Genomic DNA, 23,016 nt, shown 5'->3' with positions numbered 1-23,016 from the left:
GCACGGTGAACTCGGGGTTGGAAAGTAGGAGGGTGTAAATATTCTATCAGCTATATTCAGTAATTTCTGGAATAACTGTCAACTTTATCTCAGCATATTCTAATTCATATCAAGAAATCCATCACGGTCAAACCTTGGAAAAAACATTTCCTTTTTTTTGTTTTACTTCCAAGTGCCAAAAATCTCTCCTAGGCATCCTTGTGCTTAGGAATTCCTGATATTAACAAGAAATGCTCAAGCAAAGCACAGGAATGAAGCTGTTGGATTGCAGATCACCTCATCCTACTGCAACTCTGGGCTTCCAGCTCCTGCTGTAAGTGATGATGTGTGAAGTTCACACAAAAGCGTCGTTTCCTTAAAATGGCCCTTGTCCCTCCCACAGCTACACTGTGATGTCTCTTTTTTTGTGTGTGTGGGGTGGTCACAGAGGGAGGAGAAGGTGGAGATTGTCCAAGAAGTATGAATCACCAATTCCTCCGTTCCATGGAGCAAGCACGCTGCTTTCCTGGAAAGGAGGCGACTCCGCTTCAGGAGCTGGCGCAGCACGTTTCCAGAAATCCACACAATTCCCAAGAAGTGTCAACTGCTGAGCAGCTGCCGCAGGTCCTGCATTCAGTTGCTGGTCTGTGGTCTGCAGGGCTTCGGTGGGGACAGCCTGCTGCGTGACCCCTGCCAGGCCAACACGGGGCCTCCTCACCCCCTGCCAGGGAAAACTGCACAGCACGAGGGGTTAATGGAAAAGGTTTTGTGCTTTAAGATGTTTTGAATAGCTTTTATTTTTAGGCTTTGTAAAACACACAGAGTGAAAGCCTATTGTTTTTATGGTAGGAGATCTTTACAAAGACATCAATATTTAAAGTAATTAAAAATATCTTAACAAAACTTTGCTTAAAAACTTGGCAGCTTAACAAGCACGCCTCGCTCCATCTTCTTTTATTCCCATCAGCCCAAGGCCAGGTTCTGATCCATGTGTGCTGCAACGTAAACGAGAGGTGTGTTATTTCTGCTCATGGTAGCCTCGATGCTTGTTGGGTTGTTAGTGAGAAGCCTGCAACCCTCAGGATTATAAGAACAAAAAACAAAACCAAAAACCCCTGTAGTTTTTTTTCCCACCCAACAATTATTTGGCATTCTTTTTAGTCAAGAAGCCGCCTCTGGAGTGCCAGTCCTCTGGGAAACGGTAACACAGGAACCCTGCTTGGCAAGAACCTCTTCCAAGGCTGGGATGGAGCTCCCAGGCCCCTCAGCAGCCTGCGGGACTCGGACCCAGGCTCTGTGGGCTCCTCGTGGGTGCAAGCTCCTGAATCTGCAAACGACACGTGGTATGGGCAGTAACTCCACAGCCACGCTCTCCCCAGACCTTTCCAGGGGGGCTGACAGGTGAGCGTGCAAAGTAACTGAGGTGATACAGCAGTGCGGAGAAGAGGCAAATGACTGCTCAGAAATACAAAAAATTGGACTCTGTTATAGCCCAGAAGAAAGCAGCAGATTATAAAAGGATGATATGTACTCTGAACTGCCTGCAGAGGTCCAGGCTTCCCCCAGGGCTGATGTAAACAGGGGCAGAATTTGACACCAGGCTCGTGGAATAAACCATTTACACATGGCTACGTGCAATCCGTACTTCTAAAATAAGGTAGGAATTGCTGCCGTCTCATTTTCTTTGCTATTATTCTTTGGTGTGTCAGGGGAAACAGTTTAATGATCTTTATTTAAGAAGACAGATTATTTTAAAAAATTTTCTTTTCAAGAGTTATTATAAACTGAACAATTAGAGCAAATGACTCCAAGTACAGCCCTTAGCATGCAACCTTGCTGAAATGGTTTGTCACTGTCACTAAATATACTCTTGGCTTAGGACACATCTCCCTTCTAGGCACACGGGTGCAGAAGATAATACATCATTGTGATTCTTGTCAGGAAGCTCTGAAGTGAGAGGGGAACCCGGCCTGGCTGCCCAGCCAGGCAGAAGAGCTGCTGCTGAGCTCCCTGCTTCTATTGCAGGGCAGGACTCCTGTGAAGGAGGCCGAACAAAAACCAAGGGCAGCTCTGCCCTTTATCTGTCTGAACAGCAACACAGGGAGACAACAGAATACCTGTATAATTAATCAACATTGTACTTCAGCCTTGCTCATCTGGACCAGCAGCTACAGCAATGGTTTCAGCAGTTGTGCTGGTTCTGTATCAGGAATGGCTTATGGGCAGAACTTACTGTTCAGGTTTTATTGGCCCAACATGAAAGCACTTCCTTGTGTAGGGTTTTAATTTTTAATAGTTTAAGAAAAAGATATTTGGCTATGTGTTTTACTTAGCTCTTTGCAAAATAGGTGGCAAGTTACCTGTTTACTCCAGGAAAGAGAACAATGCACAGGGTGTTATTCTGCAGCCTTCTATAAAGCTTTTTGATATGGTGGTCCAACTGCTTCACCTTTTTCCTTAGATCCTCCTCCTGCATAACAGAATGTAAGTATTAAAATCCCCACTTCACCAGCAGATCTGTAGCAATCACACTTAAAGGGGTGTGGGGTGAGACTGACCCTTGGGCAGCCTCAGGGACGGAATGGGTGAGGACAGCAGTGATTCTGTTACAGAGGGCGGGCACTGCGGTGGCTCAGCAGCAGGGAGAACCACAAGCTTATCTCAAATGGCGCTGCAGCTTCCACCCGTGACAGTGAGAGCTGGAACTAGATCTGTTCTTTCCTGTAAGGCTCCACAACTATTCCCTTCTCCCTCTGACTCCTTTACCATTTGCAACACCTCTTCCCTGCTCTGTCTGCTCCCATGCGGTGGGCTTCGGTTCCTGTCCAGCACCGCTCGCTGCCCCGAGCAGCTATGCTGTGGGGTTTTTTTTTGAGGTTATACAGTATCTGCAAGCATCGTGTTATCTCACATGGTATTACCTCTCCAAACTGCCTTGTGGAACTGATCCTTGTCAGCCTCTCTGCTCCAGCACAAGGACACACAGCTCTGACCTAAGTCTGCTCATAGTTACCACTCCTGGTTTCCAGGGCAGAACCTCCTCACTAACTGCAACAACCATCAGCATAGCCTTAAACTCACACAGGCAGAGAGTTGCTGCATTTTCTCATATAAGATGTTTTCTCCTTCCTTCCTCTTGCTGTGATTCATCTGCCAAATCCATCTCCAGAGGTGACCTGAAGCAAGAGCGTTCCTACTTCTTAGTTTGCTGCCCTTCACGGTCCATCCATTTAAAACTTCAAGGGCATCTGCAGCACTTTGTGACTTCTGGAATTCTGAAACACAAAGAGAAGGGGAATGTGCTTTGGCAGTGATGTTGCTGCCCTGGTCCTTGTCACCTCTAGGCCAGGGCTGAAGATGAGATGAGAAACTGAAATCACTGGAGCAAGCAGATCATTTTGCTACAGGTAACCATCAGACTATAGAAATGCCAGTTAACTGCGAGAGCACACATCCAGTTCAGAGGCGATGACTTGTCTGTGTGAGGCTGCACAGTAGCCAACCCTACCAATGGGTTACTGGAGCCAATGAACTACCCTGGAACTTTTCAAAGTAAAGATTTTTTTTATTAAGCAGTCTTTTTTAAATTTTAAATATTTAGCTGTAAAATGCTCCTCCAAACAATACATGCCTCCACTGTAGTATTTTAAATACCACCACTTTGAGCATGCATGAGTTTCAGTAGCTCTTGGTGTGCCTGTGCAAAGTTCCAAGGGCTGCTGAATGAGCTTATTTGAAGGAAATAAGCAGGCTCTATGTGAAGCTACTTACTGAGGAAACAGCAGTTCCTGTGCTTTCCACTCTGGAGATCCTTTGGCAGGAACAGTGTTTCCAGGTCTTTCAACTGGCTGAATTCTTCTTGCAAGTCTGTCTCTGTTAATGACTTCTTTAGACCCGCCACATAAATCACACCTTCGTTTTCTACATCCAGTTCTAGTTCCTTTATCAACACATCACAGTCCAGCATGGCTGCAGTGACCGGTCTCTGGACCTGGGGTGGATTCAGCAGAGCAAACACAGCACGTCAGTCCAAGCAGCTCTGTGTTCTGAGCTTCCATTTTAAATTCTTTTCTCCCACTACCAAAAGTTGACAAGCTATTTTCCCTCACTTGAAAAAAATATGACTAATGGAGGCTAACTTAATTAGCCATGAAAAAGAAAGAGAGATTGTAATGCAGAAACACTATAAAATGAAGAATCCCATATTTATGGCATTTTAGCACCCTGTTACTTGGCTCTTCCTTTTAAAGCTGAAGGTGGAGGTCAGAATGCTTTCTAACCCCCTTCTGCTGACAGGCAGAAAGGAAAAGAGGGGTCTATTTCCTTTCTGCCAGTGCCCCTGAATTGTCCAGGGACAGGGAGAAGGCAACAGCACAACCAGCCAGCATTTGCCAGACACTGCGCTGTCAGCAGATGTTAAAAGAGACACATCGGATGCTGTTCCTGAGCTCAACATAACTTGGGCTTCTGCTATTTGTGTCGTTTACCTTAATGCAGGATCCTGCTACCTCAGTTCCATTTAGGCTTTCCACAGCAAGCTGGGCACCTTCCAGCACTTCATACCGGATACAGACATAGGGCTTGAAAGAGAATGATAAGATACTTCAGCCTTATCAGTAATACACATTAGCCATCCCTTTTTAAAAGTCAGGTCTCACTAAAGCTGCGTTTACTTTAAAAAATATAACATAAAAGCATTTGCGGGTAATATATGTAACACTGTATACCATAACTGTTAAAAACAACCTTCAATTAGCTCATGAATTAATAAGAACTTTTTTTCATATTTTGGCCATTAAAGGCCTCAGCATATCAGTTCTCTCAAGAGGAACAAAAAGCACCTCAGCTTCTCCAGCGCTTAATAGTCGTCTAGCTTGAACAGCACAGTTAAGCCGCATGAGCCGGGTTTATCCTTGTAATTGTGTGGAGCGGCTTTTAGATACCTTGAATTGTTGTAGCTGACAACTAAACCATCAGAAAAAAACCAAAACAAACAACAGCCAAAAACCAGAATAACTAGTATTTCAGTGGTTCTATTTCACATCTTTCCAAGAGATTGCTCGAGCCTTCCACGCCTGTCAGCAAGCTTAATGCTTTGTGTGCTCCTCACCTGGAATGTTTCCGTCACCACTGTGAGAGATTGGATTGGTCCACACCTCCCGAATTCTTTTTTCACAGACTTCAGGCAAAAGCTTTCTTCAAAAGGACCTGCGTAAATTGTCAGCATGTCAGTGAGCTTGCTTCTCACCTGTAGGAACACAGATTAGAGAAGGAACTTCACAAAGCAAAAGAACTAAGCTACTTGTTGCCTCCAGATATGTAACATCTTTTTCCAAGCTTGGCAATGAAGATTATTCTCAAAAAACCAGTACCTTTTCACAAAGTCCAGCAAGAAGGTGAGATGCAATGTACTCTGGACCCAAACTAAACTGAATGATACTGAACGTGGACAGGGGAACATCTTCTAAGGCTCTCTGAAGAATCTGTAGGGAAAAGAGTGTACAAGGCTCAAAGAGGTGCAAGACAATCGTACTGCAAAGGATCAGAAACAAAGCTATTGAACTAAATTCCCAACTTTAATTTTCATTGTTGTCCAAGGAAGCCCTCAGGCAAAAATTCTTCTTTAGTGAGTCAGGAGAGGATACAGAGGATCAAAGCTTAATTCTGCAATGTTAAAATGGATTTAGCTAACCTGGTATTCACGCTAACAGTACTGTCAGTCACCTTTTTAAAATAGGACTCATCTACCCACCCCCAGAACAAGAACTTTGAACTACTTTGACGCTTGCTTAGACCAACCCACTCTAAATCCATTCACCTGTTTGTTTGAAGTGCTCAGGTTACTCTGACACAGGCCAGAAGAGTCTAGTTCCTGTCCGCCCAAAAGGAGGGGTTTTTGGCCAGTCACTTGCAAGCAGTCTAAAAAACTACCAGAGAAGAAAGCTGTGAGTCACAGTACTTACCAATATGGTGAATTAAAAACCTTTCAAGAAATGCTTGTCAGAGAAAAATGACAAAGTTTGTTAAAGGAATTTGAAGGAATATTCTTGTCCTCAACATCAAAAGAAGCCTAGAAAATGCTTTGTGAAATCTAAGACACAACTTCTGCAAGTTTTTCAGTGCTATGCGACATTTGTGTCTCTCTCTGGAGATCCAGATAGCATCTAAAAAACACAACATACTTCTTCAATTTTACTGAGGATTCAACTGAAGAAAACACATGCATCTTTGAGAATCTTATTACCATGGTTTGGATAAATGTGGAGGCTCCTTCAGCTGTTTCTGGACCCTACATCCTTGTGGCTGTAACGCAGCTTTGTTCTGTGAGACCTCAGCCAGTTTTTCAGCTGTCAGAAGCATCTCCAAGTTTAGTTCTGCTACCTTGGGGAAGGAAGAAGATTAGGAGTTGGCTTTCATCTCAGCTAATTGTAGCTAACTGAAAAGCATGTGCTTTCTCTGAGTCACCCGGCACACTCCACAGCAGTGAAGAAACACAGGCATTCATTTCTTGCCTTATTATTTTCTGTTGTCATTTTCAAGCATGCAGAACTCACAGCATCAACCAGCAATCATCTCCAAAAAAGTTCTCTCAGAAATCAATGACAGAAGCAAGAGACTCATAAAACCAGCTGAATCACCACAACATACAAGGTGTCTCACTTCTTTTGTCTGGAAAAATGACAGGCATTCCTGTAGGCTGAAGTGTCTCAATCCTTCTTTACCCAATGCCCCTCAAGATCATCAGCAATGCTGATTCATGACAGTGTCTGAGTGCTGAAGCACTGGTAATGCTCAGGTTATTAAGATACCTGGTTATATGCTGAAAGTAACAAGCTGTCAAAATTGAGGCCTCTATCACAGCTCCATTTTCTCTTTTAAATCAACAAGAGGATGGGCAGGAATTTTTTTTTTTCCTTCATAAGCACAACAACTTGCACATTCTGCAATTAAGGACAGAAATCTTCATTAGACATAGCTACCTTTGCTGGTCCTTGCGCAATAAAGAACTGAGCCAATTCCAATGCAGCTCTAGCATCTTCTGCAGGATCATGCCCAAGCTTCTGTTCACACTGAATCTCCTTCCTAGGGCATCAAAATTAGGTGTACAGGCAGGTTATCTGTTTTTCCACACTGACCAACATCCTGTCTTTTCTAAACTGGATCCTTTTCGGGCAAAATAGCTTTCCCCTTTCCAAAAGGGATTTCAGTTCTGTGCAGCAGCATTCTTGTGAAATATTCCCAAAAGTTACTGCAAGAAATGTTTTTGCAATGTTGAGCAAAACACAGTTCACTGGGTTTAACAGAAGCAGTGCTAACACTTGGTACTCTGATGCATGACTATTTTTAATTTTACTTCTTCCTTGACCAATGACCCAACTCACTGTTAGCACAGACAGGGAAGCAACCTCCAACTCAGTGAAGTTTGGCATTGCAGAGTATTAATATTCAGTGTGAATGGTGCGAACTGTATCACTAAGACATACTATGCAGTGGTAGCTAATGCACTGAGGAACGCAACTGAAGTCAGTAAATGACACTTTCATACCTTAGCCTTTCTTTCCCCTAAGTGCAACAGGGCAACAGGCCCCTAAGTGCAACAGATCTCATTTGTGTGAGCCAGTGTCTTTGTTGCTCTACAACTGAATACACTGGTACTGGGGCGGCCCTGCAGAAAAGCTAGTCTTGCAAAGACGCAAATCTGGTTGGGTCACAGCGTCCCTTCTTGCTCAAAGACAAGCCAGGTTATTATGCCACCTGATGTTCCAAGCAGGCACTAAATTCTTCTTTACTATTTGCACATCCTGCTCCTTTCCTTTGAATTTTGGTGAAAAAAAATAATAACTATAATGCTACTAGTGGAAGAGCAAGACCCTGTGACCCACCATGACAGTTTCTAATATTTCCAATGACAACACAGTAATAATCTTACCCTAAAACAGCTTTGGCTAGAAATTTTAACTTAAATCTTCGACCTTCATTTCTGGCAAAAAGCAATGAAGTATCAATAACACTGGGGTGGATCATCTGGAGGAGAGAAAACATGAGCAGTTTTATTTAAGAACAGTCATATAGAATTGGGCAGTAATCCACTGTTACCTGTGCCTCTGCCTTTTCATTTCAGTTGCCAGTTTCCTACTGGTAGGTAACTGGTCCTCGACAAGAAGAGCAAATAGGAATAATGAAACAAGCCCAACTCTCTAAAACTCTATTGGGAATATCTAGATTGGGTTAGAAAGATTAATTATTATTTGAGCATTTTAGATTGGTTAAATTAAATAAAGGAAGGGTTTCAGTTCTTCCCGCAACAGAGCTATCTGGCTGAAGCAGAGAGGTACATCGATGTCTGGGCAGACTCCTCCCTTCCTTTGGGGCTCTGAAGAGCCCCTTGCAAGTTTTAGAGACATAAGGAAAGTCTCTTAAATTCTTACAGACATAAGGCTATTGATAATAAAAAGCAAAGCGTTCACTAATAAAAAGAGGAAATGTTTAGATTTTTCAGAAATTTTAGAATTTTAGATTTTTCTGAAATTAGTATCAAATACTCTTAAAAGCATACTCACTTCCAAAGCCTGAAGATCAGAATTTAGAGAATGACCCACCAGTACCGCGTCATGGGGAAGCATTTGTTTCAGTCTGGTTTGGATGTCTGACAGTTTTGTTTTCACTGGAAGAAGCATTTTCTTTGTGATTCCTGAGAATCTTCAAAAGTCAAATGAGGAAAAAACAACACATTAGCAACAGCGCCTACTGGAGAATATTACAAGCAGGGCATGTAATAAATGAACACAGTGTAACTAATGACAGAATGCCATTTACTGCTTTCTGTTCCAACATAAAGAGGATATACTGCAGATATATTAAACTGCTATGAGTGCTACCACATCTGTTTCAAAAGTCCATCTCTCTCAAGTATACCTTACGTGATCCAGTTCTTAGCATCAGATAGCACAGGTAAGGAAATACTGCAAGGCTGATGGTGGAAGCATCCAAGCAACCTAATGGGACTGGAACCTCCTGGACAAAGCCAGGCAAAGTTCTGGGAGAAGATAAGGCTTGAGTTTTGCCTGGTTTTGTCACAATACTGAGCCCAGCCCTGGAGGTGTGTACAAGCTGACAAGCTGCTTTATTCATTTTTTATGGATAAACAAACTCAGCTATGGAGCAGCGACGCAGACTGCAATCCTGTACTCTTATCCCCCATCTTATTTTGTAGCCAGCAGTGTAAAGAGTAACTTGGCCTGACTATCATCAGTTTGTCACAGAACTTTTCCTAGAACGCTGCAGAACGGTAATGCTTCCACATCGTAGCCACACAGGTACTAGGTAGCAGAGAGTGTATACGTAATGTTGGTTATTCTAATCACACAGCAAGAACTGGATCCTTAACACTGAGTGAAATGCAGTAGGTATCTGTGCACACCAAAGCCTTATGAAAGATCCCGTGTCACAGGCTTAATTTGAAAGGGTTGCAGTTGTTAAAGATGAAGAGATAAGAAACTCATGTGCAAGTCACCTGGTGCGGTAGTTCACTACTGTGCTTTCAGGTTTGACGAGTTCATTCAAGAGGCATCGACCCTGTGCATCCACCAAAGAGACACGGGTGACTTCATTCCCTTTTGCAGTCAGGCACTGTCCGGAAGAAGCAGAGGCAGTTGCTGAATCAGCACGATGCTGTCACTCAAAAACCTGAGCTAACCTCTGATTTGTCTGAAGCCAGCATCACTACTAAGGAGCTACTCAACTTAGAGATCTACCACTCATAGGTAGTTGTTTTATACTGCAGCATGCTTCATTTTAATTGTTAAATGGCCACCATAAGCACAGCAAACACACAGACAAGCATAACACAAAGAAAACAAGTACAAAGTGCTGATTTCACAGAATCGTCTGTGCTCCGCACTGCAGAGCTGTCACTGAGAGCATCTTCACCGGAGACGATGTACAATTTAAAAGCAAAGCTCAGGTTGTATCACTAGTTACTCAATGCTGATGCCAAATAGGGATCTCTGCAAACTAACAAAACTACACTAAAGGAGGAATTTTCACCACAGCACGCTGTCCAAAGATCTGCCAGGGCTAAGGATGTGTGACAGGGAAGTACTGTTCCTCTCCCAAGCCTTGGGGAGGGCTGTGAGGAGGAATTCCCCAGCATTCACAGGGGTTACTGCAGCATTGCTGATGGGCCTGGCAGATCCAGCTGCTGCTCCAACAGCCAACGCAGAACTGGGCTCTCTGCTGCTCAAGAGAATATCTGTCACCAGAACCACTTCCTGAGTCCTTCCCGTGGCTGCATTTAGCCTTGGAACCATCAATGAAGGGACTGGCAGCAGACGTCAATACACCAGAAGTGGTTTAGCAAACAGGGTGCTAGGCTCGCTTGACTATATATTGTAAGGCCACACACATTTATTTTTTTACCATTTCACAATCCAGACCAAAGAGGGGGCTGCTGTCCGTCCTCTGCTGATCACACTCTGTATGTACAAAGCCCTTACATCTAGGGGAGCCTAGAATGAAAAGATACCTGTGAATAAGGAACCGACCTCTCTCTTCTAAAACTCACCATCTACGTTATATGACCAAACTTATCACTAAGTGTCACAATTAATAAAAACACCCAACCAACACAACAAAGCAACCAAAGCCCTCAAAAACTGACCTTTTATGGGATAGTCATTTTTTTTCTGCTCTTCTAAAGTTAGAGTATAGCTAGTAAGGCCTTGTTTTTTTTCTCCGTACTTCCGAATGATGGGATCACATTGCAAATCTGAGCTTTTAGGAATACAGTCACTGCTAGGGGAAGTCAAACCTGTAAAACACAGAAGCACCTGTCAAGCTCAGATAGCGCTCCCTGCCTGCAGTCAGTTTTCTGCATCAGTACGCACACTAAGAGGCTACAGCACTTCAAAGGAAAACATTACCTGGAACAATAAACTAGACAGACAGAAGGATGGATCGACAGCTGTCTGTATATCTATCTGTCCGTCTACCTCCAGTTTATTTTTATATATACATCTCTCCCTTCAGTTTATCTATCTCTCTGCAGTTCATAGCTCATTTACCATGTGTACATGTATCTATAATTCATATATATAATATATACATAATTGTCTATACACTAATGTATATACTGTATATATTAAAAATATACTTGAAATTCAGGATACTTGAATCTTACTCCCAGTTCAGCTACTGACACTTCTGCCTGATTCAGAGCAAGTCATATCACAAGCCTGTCTCACGTTCCTTTCAGAAAGAGAACAATCTTGCCTTGCAAGCATGACAGCATAATCACCTGTCACTTTGTGTAAGCTGTAAAATAAGTTATCTTTTCTATCTTCTCTGTGGAGTTCTTTCCTGTAAGCACTATAAGGAGAAAATACGTTTTAAGTGTGGCTCACAAAGAAGCAAACACTGAACTGACACCAGAATCCACAGCTGTATAAAGTTAAATTATCCTGTACATGATTCTCTGCAGATTGCACTGAAAAGAAAAATATACCTGACATCTCAGACCTGTGACTGTGCAGCAGGTTCACAGTCAGGATGGCAGAGGACTTGTCAATACACTGAGAGTAACAGCTGCTCATTCTCCCATTTAGGACTTGAATTCAAGATCCTTTGTTACAGTTCTAACAATTTCAGTGAAGTTTGCATTGTAGTCTCTGGCAGGTTTTGTACAAGCCTGTTGGATTACAGTCACCTCTACGAAGAGTATAAAAATAGGAAATCCGTTGTCAACACACCTGTTCTTTACCTTGATTTGCTGCTCAGTATAACAAAGAAAACCAAGAAGAAATGAGTAACTACTTAGCTTGAATCTAATTTGTATGTCTGTATCTTTTCTTAGATACACCTTAGAATAAAATACCCACAAAACGTGTAACGAAGCATCAGAATTTTGGATTAAACATGTTAAAAACTTTCTCTCTGCTTTTTGCATTTACTTGTGACAATAAGCCCAAGAGAGGGTTACTGAACTAGTCAGGGTAACTAGTCTTGTGGTTTAAACCACTGTATGTTTTCCTTTGCAAACATTTTACCACAGCAACATGCTGGGATTGCACAGGATGCAAAGTCATAAATCACTGTTGAAAGCGAATCACTGTGGTTGAAAGAGATGATGCAAAACCAAGCAAGATACCTTGTGCAGTGTTGTGAGGCTCCAGGTTTGCTCCTTCTCCATACAGGCTGGCTAGGAAGTTGGCAGAAGGTGTTAATGTGAATCTCTGAAAAAAAGAGATGTGTTAGAGACTTTGAAACGGGAGCAGAAAAATCAAGCAAAAGAGATGTTTCTTGATCCCAAATCCAGCCCAATTTAGAGAGGATGCATAAAGAAGCAGTGGAAATATGTCTGGTGTCTTCCCAAGGAAGAAAAAAACAAACCACAACACAAACCAAACCTGTTTTAACAACAGACGATATAGAATTCTTTGTACTAAGGAAGAGATTTGCCTTCCCCGATCTGATCAAGAAGGGAAATCTCAAGACTTTCTCTGACAGAAACTAAAGCAAGTTCCTGACTTGCCAGTTAAGTTGTGATTTGCATTTACTGCAGTTCAGGGAGAATTCTCTAGAAGTCTGAATTGAGGTGCTTCTTTCTTTCATCCTTCAAAAATGTTACTTGTAACTCAGAAAATTAAAATAATTATTTTAATAATCTTTTGGGGAATGGGAGAGATTTGACATAGAGTGCAAATAGTAAAAGTGAGGTTTTTCAATCAGTGGGAATAGTACATCTCTATTAAGAGTCTCCTCACTCGGAGTAAATTCCAAATTAACCGAGATATTTTTAATCTCATCGGCATCCCGATGATGCGGGAAGTGTAACAGTCAGAGGACTAGAACATCAATACACGTTTCACCTGGTAAGGCTTCAAAGACACGCATCTTGAAAACCTGTTTCTAATATCAAAGCCTTGGCATTTGTTCTGAGCTGACAAAGGCTACAAATAGATCCTCCCATCAGCTTGTGTTGAGAGTCAAAGACGGCCACTTCCTACTGGAACAGGCAATAATATCACTGCAGAGGTTAATCCCTGGGCCATGGTTTCAGGACTGGAAGGAGTTTAGAAGACAGCAACACAGTCTGGGGACTTACATGCTGGAACACTTTTCTGAGGTGTTTGAACTGCAAATAGAATTTGTAGAAATGGAGTTGGCTCGTTTCATGCAGAACAATAACCACGACCCCAGCCAGGTGGCTTTGGTGATAAATGCGGCACCAGCTGCAGTTAAAAAAAGTATGAAATTAAAAAACAAAAAAATCAAAGCAAAACAATTATCAAGCACTCTTAGAAACAAACTTGGAAGCAGCCCAGCTTTTAAGTCAGTGTATGGCAAAGTGCCAAATTACTTCAATGAGAAGAGGCTTTATAGCTTATCTCAAACTGCCACATATTCCTGGAAGCAACATCATGTAGGAGACAGACAAAGAATGAGTTACAGCAGAATTCTGCTGTGGTGCCATTTCAAGACATTTATTCCTCATTTATATGCATCAGAATGTGAATACACACGAGTAACTTCAGCTGTAGTGATGCAGTGCAGTGAATTAATGCATCAAAAAAGTTTCAGAAAAATTTCTATTTGCTACTTAAAATCTGAAGTGGGATCATTCTTGCCTTGAGTTTCATTACATTTCACCGTTTTTTTGCCATCTGAGGTTATACACCCTCCTCAACCTTCCCCTTCCATTGCTTAGAGTTGCCCTGAAAAAGGGCAAAGTGATTAAAACTTTTTTCCCAAAACACTCTAGAACACTGTTTCAATGATATCTGATATAAAACCTGTCTGTATTTTTGTGTTGTGTTAATGTTTTTAACACGACATTTCGTTTCTCAGTGCATGAAGCTTCTTCTGTTCCACAAACTTGTTTTGTTTTTGATAACCACATGAAACAAAACTACGAAATGGAAGAATCTTTGTCCAAAGAAGAATTCTGGTCTCTGGCCAAGTCTAACAAATGTATCTCCATAATACCATCATGTCATCATGGTGGCTGCATTGCAAGGATTCCAAAACCAGCACGGCCAATATGCCTTTAGGAACTTTTTCACCGCACGTGAGGACACAGACAGGGTTGACTGCGACCACGGGTGTGTTATACCTGGGCTGTGTTGCGTTGTGGCACTTCCCCAAGGCCGCATACTTCAGCAGCTCATACAGCTGGTCATGGCTGATTTCGCAGTCCCCACCAAATAAAGCTGCTGACAAGCGAGATGACTTTTCCTGTGAAAAGGGGAATGGCTAGTCAAGAAAGGTTTTATGTAATCACATAAGCTCATGGAAAACGAAGTAAATTATATGGTAAAATGAAACTCTTTAGTATTAGGGTACAATCAGCTACATTTAATATAACTCTTCCGCTCATTATGGGCAAAAGTTTCCTTTCAGATCATTCTTTAATATTAAATTTACTATCAATATTTCAGGTACTCGAACTTCAAAGATTTATTTAATAAAGATTAATGTAAGTAGCTGTATGTAGTAAGGAGACTTAAAGTTATTTAATTTGCAAACACAAGATTCTGATCTTCTTTTTCAACCCGCTCACTCCCTTGTTGCTGTAGAGCCATGGGCACTTATATAAGTGTTACAATATGTATTCACTTTGTATAATGTCTTATTGAAATCCATTTAATTCATTTACTTTATGTGATCTGTTTTGGCAGACTGGTTTGCTGACCCCTACAGGAAAAAATAATGTTCCAGTAAAATCCAAGGAAACTGCAGGAAGCATCGAGTAGATGAGACGGAGCAAAGACTGCACCATAGAGTTCAACATCACAGTTCTCTAAGCCTAAATGCACAAATTCTCCTAAAAGCTAATATGCAAGTAAAAGCCTGATTTTGGAGACCTTCACTTACCATTATTGCCTCTTCCAACAGAGCTCCTTTGAGTTGTAAACATTTTAAAGATACTCTTCTTCTATGTGATGAAAAGACATCACAGCATAGAGGGGGAAAGAAAAAAGACCACAGAATGCTACAGAATATCAAATCCCAAAGGATAAACCACTTCCAGAAGTTGTGTTTTCCTCACCACACCAACAAGCCTCGTGCTCATTAATTCTGACAGAGCCTGCACATGTGGGACTGAGCTGGTGCGCTTTTAAAGCCATTTGTCATCGGTAAGAAAGCTAAACAGAGGTGACAACCTTTGAGGTTCAAGTGTTTAAGAATCATCTGGTAGTAATAACACAGGGCAGTGTAATTGCTACTCCTTCATCTTCCATGCTAAGTTAGACAAATAAGTAACAACACTGTCATTTTCAATACAGCCTCATTAGAGCTCTGCAAAAAAGCCCAAACCAAGCAGCAGTAGTTTTATTTCACCAAGCAAAGGTGACCTGGCAGCCACAGGAATGTCAGTGCCTGATCAGGTACCAACAAGACCAACCTCACAGGTCAGACAGACTCCTGTCCGGACTGGGTGCTAAACGGTAACCTGGGGGAGTGAGGCGTCACCGTGGGCTGAATCTGTGGGTGCATTTGCATCCTTCAGCTGTGAATGTGCTGAGCAGACACAATTATAGTGGAGAGGATATTTATCTTGTAACAAAATTCCTTCAAAGAAACGCCTAACACTCAAAATGGGTTTACTGCCGTGCTTCCCGCAGCAGAAACCAATCCACTTTGTAGGTGTTATCTTTAGCCAGCCCTCGGGCTGCACTGCCAGTAAAACCCGGGTTTGCTGACCTTCCAGCATCCCAACGCGTGATGAACCAAACCCACCCACACCAAGTGGCTGTGAAACACCCGCAGCCCCGGGCGATCCCTCACGGCCCCGGGCGATCCCTCACGGCCCCGGGCGATCCCTCACGGCCCCGGGCGGGCCCTCTGCTCACCTGGGGGCCGCCGCCGTCCGCCTTCCTTCTCTTCCGAGCCGCCCGTCGTGTCCCCGCGTCCTCCCCGTCCCCGGCCGGCCGCTTGTACCCGTTGAGGCGAACCGGCTCCGCCATGGCCTGGACGGAAGCACCGCGGGCGATGCCGCCAGTCAGCCCCTGTCCGCCGGGCCAGGCCCAGCGCCCGCCCAACGCCGGAGGTCCCCCGGGCAGTACCGGGAGGGGGGATCCCCCGCAGCCCTGACGCCGTGGGGCCGATCCCCGGCCGCTCCCTCCTCCCCAGTTCCCCCCGATGAGGATCCCACCTCAGCCCCACCGGGCTCTCCAGCCACCGACGAGCACGCCGCCTCGGTACGCGGCTACCTGCGCCTGCCTGCTGGCAAGGCCAGAGCAGTCGATCCGCCGAGCGCGCGGATGAGGGCGGCGCCGCTGCCGCCGGCGGGAGGTTTGAAATGGCCGCCGCGGAGTCCAGGCTGCTCCGGGGTGGTGGTCGCTGCCCGCCCACCCGGGGCTGAGGGCGGAAATGGCCACCAAGCGCCTGGCCAGGTGCGGGGGGATCCCTCCCACTGAGGGCGGTGGCGGTGCCCGGGAGGCCGAGGCCTTGGGGGGGGGGGGGCAAGGGGAGGGCGGCCCCTCAGCGCGGGGGCTGGTGCTGAGGCGGCGCCGCTGTGCCGCAGGGAGCTGGGGCTGGCGCGGAGCAGCTCGCGGGCGCGGAGCAGCGCGGGGGCGGCCCCGGGGCAGCGCTTCGGGTACCTGATCGTCCTGGACTTCGAGGCCACGTGCTGGCGGCGCGCGGAGCGGCGCGTGCCCGAGATCAGTGAGTGGGGGCCGGGGGAGGGGCGGCGCCGCCCGGCGGAGCGGAGGGCGCGTCTGAGCCGGGCTGCTGTGCCCCCGGTCCCGTGTTCCAGCTCGGGACATTCCAACCGCGGTGTAAAGCAAATGGAATAATTTCCGCGGGGAGCTCTGACCTCGCTGGCACTGCGGGTTTTGTTTTTCTCGTTCTGTTCTTGTCGCAGTTGAATTCCCAGCGGTTCTGTTAAACACTGCAACAGGGGAGATCGAAGCTGAATTCCACACCTATGTCCAGCCCCAGGAGCATCCTGTTCTTTCTGATTTTTGTAAAGAATTAACCGGCATAACGCAGGTATATTGTTAATTAGTATTATTTTCATAGAACCATTTCGGTTGGAAAAGACCCTTAAGATCGAGTCCAGCCATAACCAAGCTCTGGCACTAAACCATGTCCCCAAGAGCCTCATCTACACGTCTGTTAACCCCCCAGGGATGGTGGCTCCACCGCTGCTGGGCAGCCTGTTCCAATGCCCGACAGCCCCTTCTGTGAATACACATTTACTAATAGCCAGTCTGAACCTCCCCTGCTGCAACTTGAGGCTGTTTCCTCTTGTCCTATCCCTTGTTACTTGTGAGAGGAGACCAAAATCCACCTCGCTACAACCACCTTTCAGATAGTTGTAGAGAGTGAGAATGCATACCAGTACAGGCGTACCAGTGCACCAGCAGAATTGCTGTTTACTATCATTTTAAACATGCTTTTAAAGGGCTGAAGAAAAACAAGTGAATTTCAGTGCCTACTAACACATACAAACTTCTTGTTCTTTCCTCAAGAGCCAGGTTGATGAAGCTGTCCCGCTAAACATTTGTTTGTCGCAGTTTTGGAAATGGATTCAAAAGATACAGAGGGAGAAGAAAATTATATTCAGTTCAGATATTCCAAGTCATTCTACTTCAGAAGCAAAACTATGTACCTTTGTTACTTGGACAGGTAAATAAAATTCTAATTTCCTTTTTCTGTGGAATAATACACACAAAAATGACCACTTGGTGGTGCTAGTGAGATTGCACCGTCACTTCTAGGGTGTAAAAATCCTGTTAGTATGTATTGAGGATGTGCAATATTGGGATAAGACTGAAAATATTAAATCCATTGAATCCTGATGTGTTCACTACATCTTTGCCTCCAGGGACCAACATTCTATTTTTCTGCTTTACATACAGTGAACAGTGTCACCGTTCTTAGTGTGTCTAAAAGATTTAATGAGATCTTTAATGAGGTCTTTGCGATCTTTACCCATCATGAAGTCATTCTTTACTAACAGGGGGCATTCACTTTTCCTGATGTCCCATTTCTGCAACCCTCGTGTGCTTTTCATGTACAAAGACTTCATTAGCTGGTGCTAATGAAGCCTGTTAGCCTGTGCTTCCTGCCCCGCAGCACACAACTACTCCTATGTGGATACTATGTCCTTTCATGCAGATTTTAGGCCAGTTCTTTAGTGATGGATTATTTGTGTTGGTTGTTTTTCTGTGCAGACTGGGACTTGGGTGTGTGTTTGCAGTATGAGTGCAAAAGGAAGCAGCTGCGAAAACCTGACATTTTAAATTCCTGGATTGATCTTAAAGCAACATACAGGGTGAGAAGATCGATAAATTGTGAAACATTTATACCCATATTATCATCTCAAAAGCTAACTGTATCTGAGGTTACAAGCCAATATTGTATGTTCCAGTGACTAGAGAAACCCACTTGTTTTCTTTTCATGTTGTTCTCACTGAACTGTGTGAATTTTATTAGAAATCTTAAGGCTAAGAAAACAACCTGGTGTCATTGTTCGATAAATTAACAATGAACTGTGTATTTTATTACATAGTCCACACTGCAAGACAGCTCTAAGTTGGGGGCTAACAGCACCTCCGTGTAGTGAAGGGAACTTTGCAGGAGTCTGCCTGTCCTGACACGCTGAGCTGCCCTGTTAAGGCCTTAATCAATGTAAGCCATAAAGTGTAACTGAATGACTCCAGAGCTAAGACAGAAAGGATTAGTTTAAGACTAAGAGAAGGGATTCATGGTTCTTGCCATTCTAATTTGTCACAGGCTAAGTCCCTTAAGGTCTTATGCTTATTTATCCCAACTGTAAACTGAAGATACTTGACTTGCACAATTGCCATGTGAGATGTATTATTCATAAGGTCATAGTTCTGAAATGGTTTTTACTTCACTATGAAAAAGTTTTGAAATGCTTTATGCTAAAGAGCTGCATTCTATTCCTTAGACCTTCTATAACAGGAAGCCTAAAGGGCTAAGTGGCGCTTTGCAGGATTTAGGGATAGCTTTTGCAGGACGGGAACATTCTGGTAAGTATGATATAATGGTCCTCATTTTAATATATGTATATTTATAAAGCTAAATAGCTACTATTTACCTTTAGTTAGCTTAACCAAAGCAGCTAGAAATAGCTAGTGATCACTCTAAATAGTAACTGTTGTTTCCAGGTTATGCAATATTCTGTCCAACAAAAACATCTAAAGAAGAAAGGCTAGATGCTTTAAAGACCAGAGTCTGTCATTTCTAGCCTCATGCTTTATTTCTGAAATCTCTCCTAGTGCTATTGAGTGCGTGTTCAACAGGATCAATCTCTGAATTGCTAGGGCACAAAAGCGGAGGAACAATAAGGAAAAGTGATTTATAGCTCCAGACAGCATATTAGCGTAAAAGAATATAAGCACAATATGATTTTTTTACATGATTAATAAAACAGAGCAAGGGTTTTAAAAATTGTGGAAATATATTCAGCTCTATGGATTTGTCCTTCAGGTATTTCAGCAGAGGGAATTTATTACTTCCCTTTTTTGAACTAGGTAACTATGTGTCAGAGTTCCATCAATCCCTGTCACTTACGTAAGGCTTGCTCAGATGACATTTTTCCTCTAGTAAGAACTATCTCCGGTAGTAGTTTAAAAAGAAGGCATAATATAACCATACTTTTGAAGGGCTGGATGATTCTCGGAATACTGCCCGTCTTGCTTGGAGGCTGATTTGTGATGGATGTGTGCTGAAGGTTACTAAATCTTTGGATAAGGTTAGTAGCTATTTTGTATCTTCCTTTGTAGCTGCTTTGTAACCTGCAACACAGGTGAAAGCTGAGCTGTTCAAATAATAAAATGAGCATCTTGACTGTGAATTGAACAGAACAATCCTAGGCTGATACACTTATTAATTTTGTGCACTGATTCCTAAAACTTCTGGGTATTCACTTTCTCAAATCTCCTTTTGTTTATTGGCTCCCTAGGCACATCCGAAAAATAATTTATTTTCCAGAACGCTGGCTATAAACTTTGCTGACAAGACTCCACTGGGAAGCAACAGCAGACCGGAAACATCTAGAGATGGAGCTTGCGAAACAAACTCTCTGGCTGAGAAAAACAACAATGGTATTGCTGGAACTGAGGCAAGTTCTGATATACAACCGGAAGAACCACAGAGCACTCAGGCAGATTCCTCTGCCCACATCCACGCTGTGCCCAGCAGCAGCTCAAGGACCGAGTTACGCGCTCAAGCCCAAAGCTCTTCAAGAGCATCTCCCACCAGCTTTCGCGCTCCCCTGGTGCAGGCAGGGCGGGCTGGCAGCGCTGCGCCGACAGGCGCTCAGCGAGGGCTGGGCAGCGGGCAGGCGCTGAGCACGGCCAGACGCAGCCCCCCGGCACAGGGACCAGGCCTGGTGCTCGTCTCCACAACCATCTCCTCCGTTAACATCTCCCACGAGGACATCAGCACCAGTTCTGATTGCTTGGCTCTGCTGACTGACTGGGAAGATGTTGCTTTGATACCAGAATCTCAATATGAACAACATTCAGATTGTGTTCAATTCAACAATAACTCAAGTACAGATATTTTACCTGTGCTTGAAGAGAAAATTATTTCAGAACAATCAGCTGTAATGAGTTCAGATCATCAAAGTTTGGAAAAAACTGTAGTACCTGTGGAACCTCCAAAAACTATCATTTACAAAAGTCCTGATACTACTATCTATAATGCAGGAACAGCACAAAGACAGACTTCAGATTTTTCCACTTTTAAGTTACCATCTGCAAAAGTAAATGCTATTTCAGCACAATCAGCACTAACTGGAAATTATTCTATGCATTCAGAGGGTCCTAAAAGAAAGCCAACAAGTCCAAAAATGTTCCCACCAGCAAAAAAACAGTCTTTTGCTATATACCAAGAGAAAACTGCTTCTTTCGATCATTCCTTACCTTTAAGAAGTTCAAATTTGCCCAAAGCGTCTCCAGCCGTTCTGAACTCCACAGTCAATTTGGATCAGTCTGTAAGAGCTGTGAAAAATGGAAAACCGACTCCCCCTCTGTGTGACTGCGGCCGAAGAGCTAAAAAACTGTATGTGTCAAACAACGGTCCAAACCATGGGAAAGGATTTTTTTGTTGTCCTGTTGGCAAGCATGAAGGCGGTAAGAAAGGTTGTGGATACTTCAAGTGGGAATATGCACTTCTAAAAGAGAAATCTAGTGGTCTCACCCTGAACGCAGACCCTTTGACCTCTCCTGGAACTTACACAAGCAATTCAGGGAATTCTTCCAACAAAACATATTTGTGTCTTAGACCCTCTATGAGAACTTGAAAATGGATATTGTTTGTTTTTTTTCTTTTGGTCCAAATCTTAAATTCAGTAGGTTGATCACACTTGATATTATCAGGACAGTCAGATTATGTCAGAGATATGTTTGAGAATGGGACAAACCCAACGCTGGCTAACACAGATAGAAATGGGAATTGCTCAAGCATGGAAAAATATCGATATATCAGAAAGTATCTTGTTAATGAAATATGAGAGAACAGGTAAAACTATAAAGTGCCAGCATTAAAGTATGAGCAACTGTTGCTGCAAATCTTACATTTCTGCTTTATCATGTATTTCAAAATCTTTACTAGTCCAGTTCTTAAAGAACATTTTAATGATAGAGATTTTACTTATACTTTTTTTTTTTTTTCTAAATATACATGTAATGATTATAACTAGCTTTTAAAAATGTATTTAGAAGTTGTTACATTTCTCAGAAGTGATTCTTGAAGCAATAGTGTTCTCTTAAACTTACTGGGGTTGTTTTATCCTTTAAGTTAAATAACAATAAAGATAAAATGCTGGTGAGACTTCATCAAATACTTTATTTAACACACATCAGCTATTGTACTCTTGACTACATGAGTTTCCCATTTCATTTCTATCAGTCTGCCTGCACTACTATTAGCTATTAGTGTAGCACCTGGGACAGCCAAATGCTGGGAATCAGGTAAGAATTTATGCAAACCTAAACTAAGAAGGACATAGTATGATGTCTTTTATTCTACATTACTGTGTAAATCTGCAATATCTTAATTTGTAAAAAATCCTATTAAAAAGCAACAAGTACTTCTAATCTTTTCTCCACTCCTTCTGGCGCAGTTCATTTCTTCTGATCTTCCCACTAACAGTTTTTGGCAGCTGTTGAACAAACTCAATCTATTGGGAAAGGGAGAAATTGTGGGACAAAATAAGATACAGTTTACCTAAATTTTTATTTAACTTCAGCAGCATGGGGCTTATAAGTGCGTTTATAAGCCACAGAACAGCACCTGCTGGTTTATAGTAGTGAAAATTACTTGAGTATTTGAGCACTCACCTTCCTAGGATACTTGTATGGAGCAGTAACTTTCTTAACGTGGTCTTGTAGCTCTTTTATCATTTTTTCTGGATCATGTGAAGCATATTCAGATCTTAAAACAACAAAGGCTTTCACTACCTAAAGAAGTTATGGCAACAATGGTTTAAATGCCAATGAAACAGTATTACACAACAGCAAGATCTGAAACTTTAACCAAACATTTGCTGACAAACTGCAGAGTAATGTATAAGGGCAGGTACAGAAAGCTTTGCCAACGTCTGTGGGTGCTCACTGTTGGTCTGGACTGTGCAGGCAGTTAATATTCATTTAATAAAGACTAAAAACTGTAAGTATTTGAATGACAGGGAAAGCTTCAAATGGTTCTTTTGTTATATGTGATTTGGGGCAATTGCCTTGGTCAGTTTACTCCTGTGCAGATTCTCCAGTGTCTGACACAGTAGAAATAATGACTTGGAATTTATTTCATTTTACATTGAAAAAAAAATTCCCTGGATAGACCAATCCTTTGGAAGTTGGGCTTGATTAGCACGGGTATACACAAAGCTACTTAAATATATACTCTTAAGTTGTTTACCTCTCCTCTGGTGGGGTCTGGACTGCTGACAACTGCAGATTCCACCACTGCAGGATGCTCCACCAGGGCGCTTTCTACTTCAAATGGTCCAATACGGTATCTATAAAATGGAAGAAAGGGCTTTTAGTTGTATTGGATAAC

General features: G+C 43.1%; 3 protein-coding genes across 13 annotated transcripts in view; 1 reads left to right on the top strand and 2 right to left on the bottom strand.

Annotated features, from left to right (window-relative positions):
* Nucleotides 1-758: 758 nt before the first annotated feature.
* On the bottom strand, nucleotides 759-16,248 carry REXO5 (RNA exonuclease 5). Of its 3 annotated transcripts, XM_065031037.1 has the most exons (20): nucleotides 16,133-16,248; nucleotides 15,831-15,947; nucleotides 14,090-14,211; nucleotides 13,082-13,208; nucleotides 12,125-12,209; nucleotides 10,640-10,789; nucleotides 10,399-10,487; nucleotides 9,494-9,609; nucleotides 8,541-8,679; nucleotides 7,910-8,004; nucleotides 6,960-7,062; nucleotides 6,224-6,360; nucleotides 5,798-5,906; nucleotides 5,352-5,462; nucleotides 5,090-5,227; nucleotides 4,467-4,559; nucleotides 3,751-3,970; nucleotides 3,061-3,254; nucleotides 2,340-2,449; nucleotides 759-974 (listed from the first exon to the last, which is right to left on the bottom strand). In XM_065031037.1, the coding sequence occupies exons 2-20, from the start codon at nucleotides 15,942-15,944 to the stop codon at nucleotides 905-907; spliced, it is 2,322 nt and encodes a 773-aa protein (XP_064887109.1). In that variant the 5' UTR covers nucleotides 15,945-15,947; nucleotides 16,133-16,248; the 3' UTR covers nucleotides 759-904. The 3 variants fall into 3 exon arrangements, with proteins under 3 accessions (XP_064887109.1, XP_064887110.1, XP_064887111.1); XM_065031038.1 differs by lacking the exons at nucleotides 15,831-15,947; nucleotides 16,133-16,248 and adding an exon at nucleotides 14,851-15,766; XM_065031039.1 differs by lacking the exons at nucleotides 14,090-14,211; nucleotides 15,831-15,947; nucleotides 16,133-16,248 and adding an exon at nucleotides 11,483-11,685 and having other exon boundaries at nucleotides 13,082-13,192.
* Nucleotides 16,237-22,055, top strand: ERI2 (ERI1 exoribonuclease family member 2). The gene is made up of 8 exons (XM_065031040.1): nucleotides 16,237-16,373; nucleotides 16,505-16,644; nucleotides 16,844-16,971; nucleotides 17,454-17,610; nucleotides 18,159-18,259; nucleotides 18,899-18,980; nucleotides 19,617-19,705; nucleotides 19,916-22,055. The coding sequence occupies exons 1-8, from the start codon at nucleotides 16,351-16,353 to the stop codon at nucleotides 21,257-21,259; spliced, it is 2,064 nt and encodes a 687-aa protein (XP_064887112.1). The 5' UTR covers nucleotides 16,237-16,350; the 3' UTR covers nucleotides 21,260-22,055.
* LOC102089184 (acyl-CoA synthetase medium chain family member 3) overlaps nucleotides 21,785-23,016 on the bottom strand; it is a 12,683-nt gene continuing 11,451 nt past the window's right edge. For all 9 annotated transcript variants that reach the window (XM_065031055.1, XM_021291911.2, XM_065031054.1 and 6 more), the window contains 3 exons: nucleotides 22,876-22,975; nucleotides 22,299-22,418; nucleotides 21,785-22,138 (listed from right to left, as the gene is read on the bottom strand). In XM_065031055.1, coding sequence (XP_064887127.1) covers nucleotides 22,052-22,138; nucleotides 22,299-22,418; nucleotides 22,876-22,975 — 307 coding nt within the window. In that variant the 3' untranslated portion in view covers nucleotides 21,785-22,051. The remainder of the gene's footprint in view (nucleotides 22,139-22,298; nucleotides 22,419-22,875; nucleotides 22,976-23,016) is intronic.

This window comes from Columba livia, chromosome 15 (genome assembly GCF_036013475.1).
Source record: "Columba livia isolate bColLiv1 breed racing homer chromosome 15, bColLiv1.pat.W.v2, whole genome shotgun sequence".
Lineage (NCBI taxonomy): Eukaryota > Metazoa > Chordata > Aves > Columbiformes > Columbidae > Columba > Columba livia.
The sequence above is the reverse complement of the archived record's forward strand: the minus strand, read 5'-3'. Positions and strand labels throughout refer to the sequence as shown.

Bases quoted from the DNA above. Each gene is read 5' to 3' on its own strand.
- ERI2 (XM_065031040.1), top strand. From the start codon at position 16,351: ATGGCCACCAAGCGCCTGGCCAG. The intron at 16,645-16,843 runs GTGAGTGGGGGC...TTCTTGTCGCAG, and splicing joins GCGGCGCGTGCCCGAGATCA to TTGAATTCCCAGCGGTTCTG. The intron at 16,972-17,453 runs GTATATTGTTAA...TCTTTCCTCAAG, and splicing joins AATTAACCGGCATAACGCAG to AGCCAGGTTGATGAAGCTGT.
- REXO5 (XM_065031037.1), bottom strand. From the start codon at position 15,944: ATGGCGGAGCCGGTTCGCCTCAACGGGTACAAGCGGCCGGCCGGGGAC. The intron at 6,361-6,959 runs GTAGCTATGTCT...TCCTTCCCCAAG, and splicing joins TTGCGCAAGGACCAGCAAAG to GTAGCAGAACTAAACTTGGA. The intron at 5,907-6,223 runs GTAATAAGATTC...CTTCTCTGGTAG, and splicing joins CCACATTTATCCAAACCATG to TTTTTTAGACTGCTTGCAAG.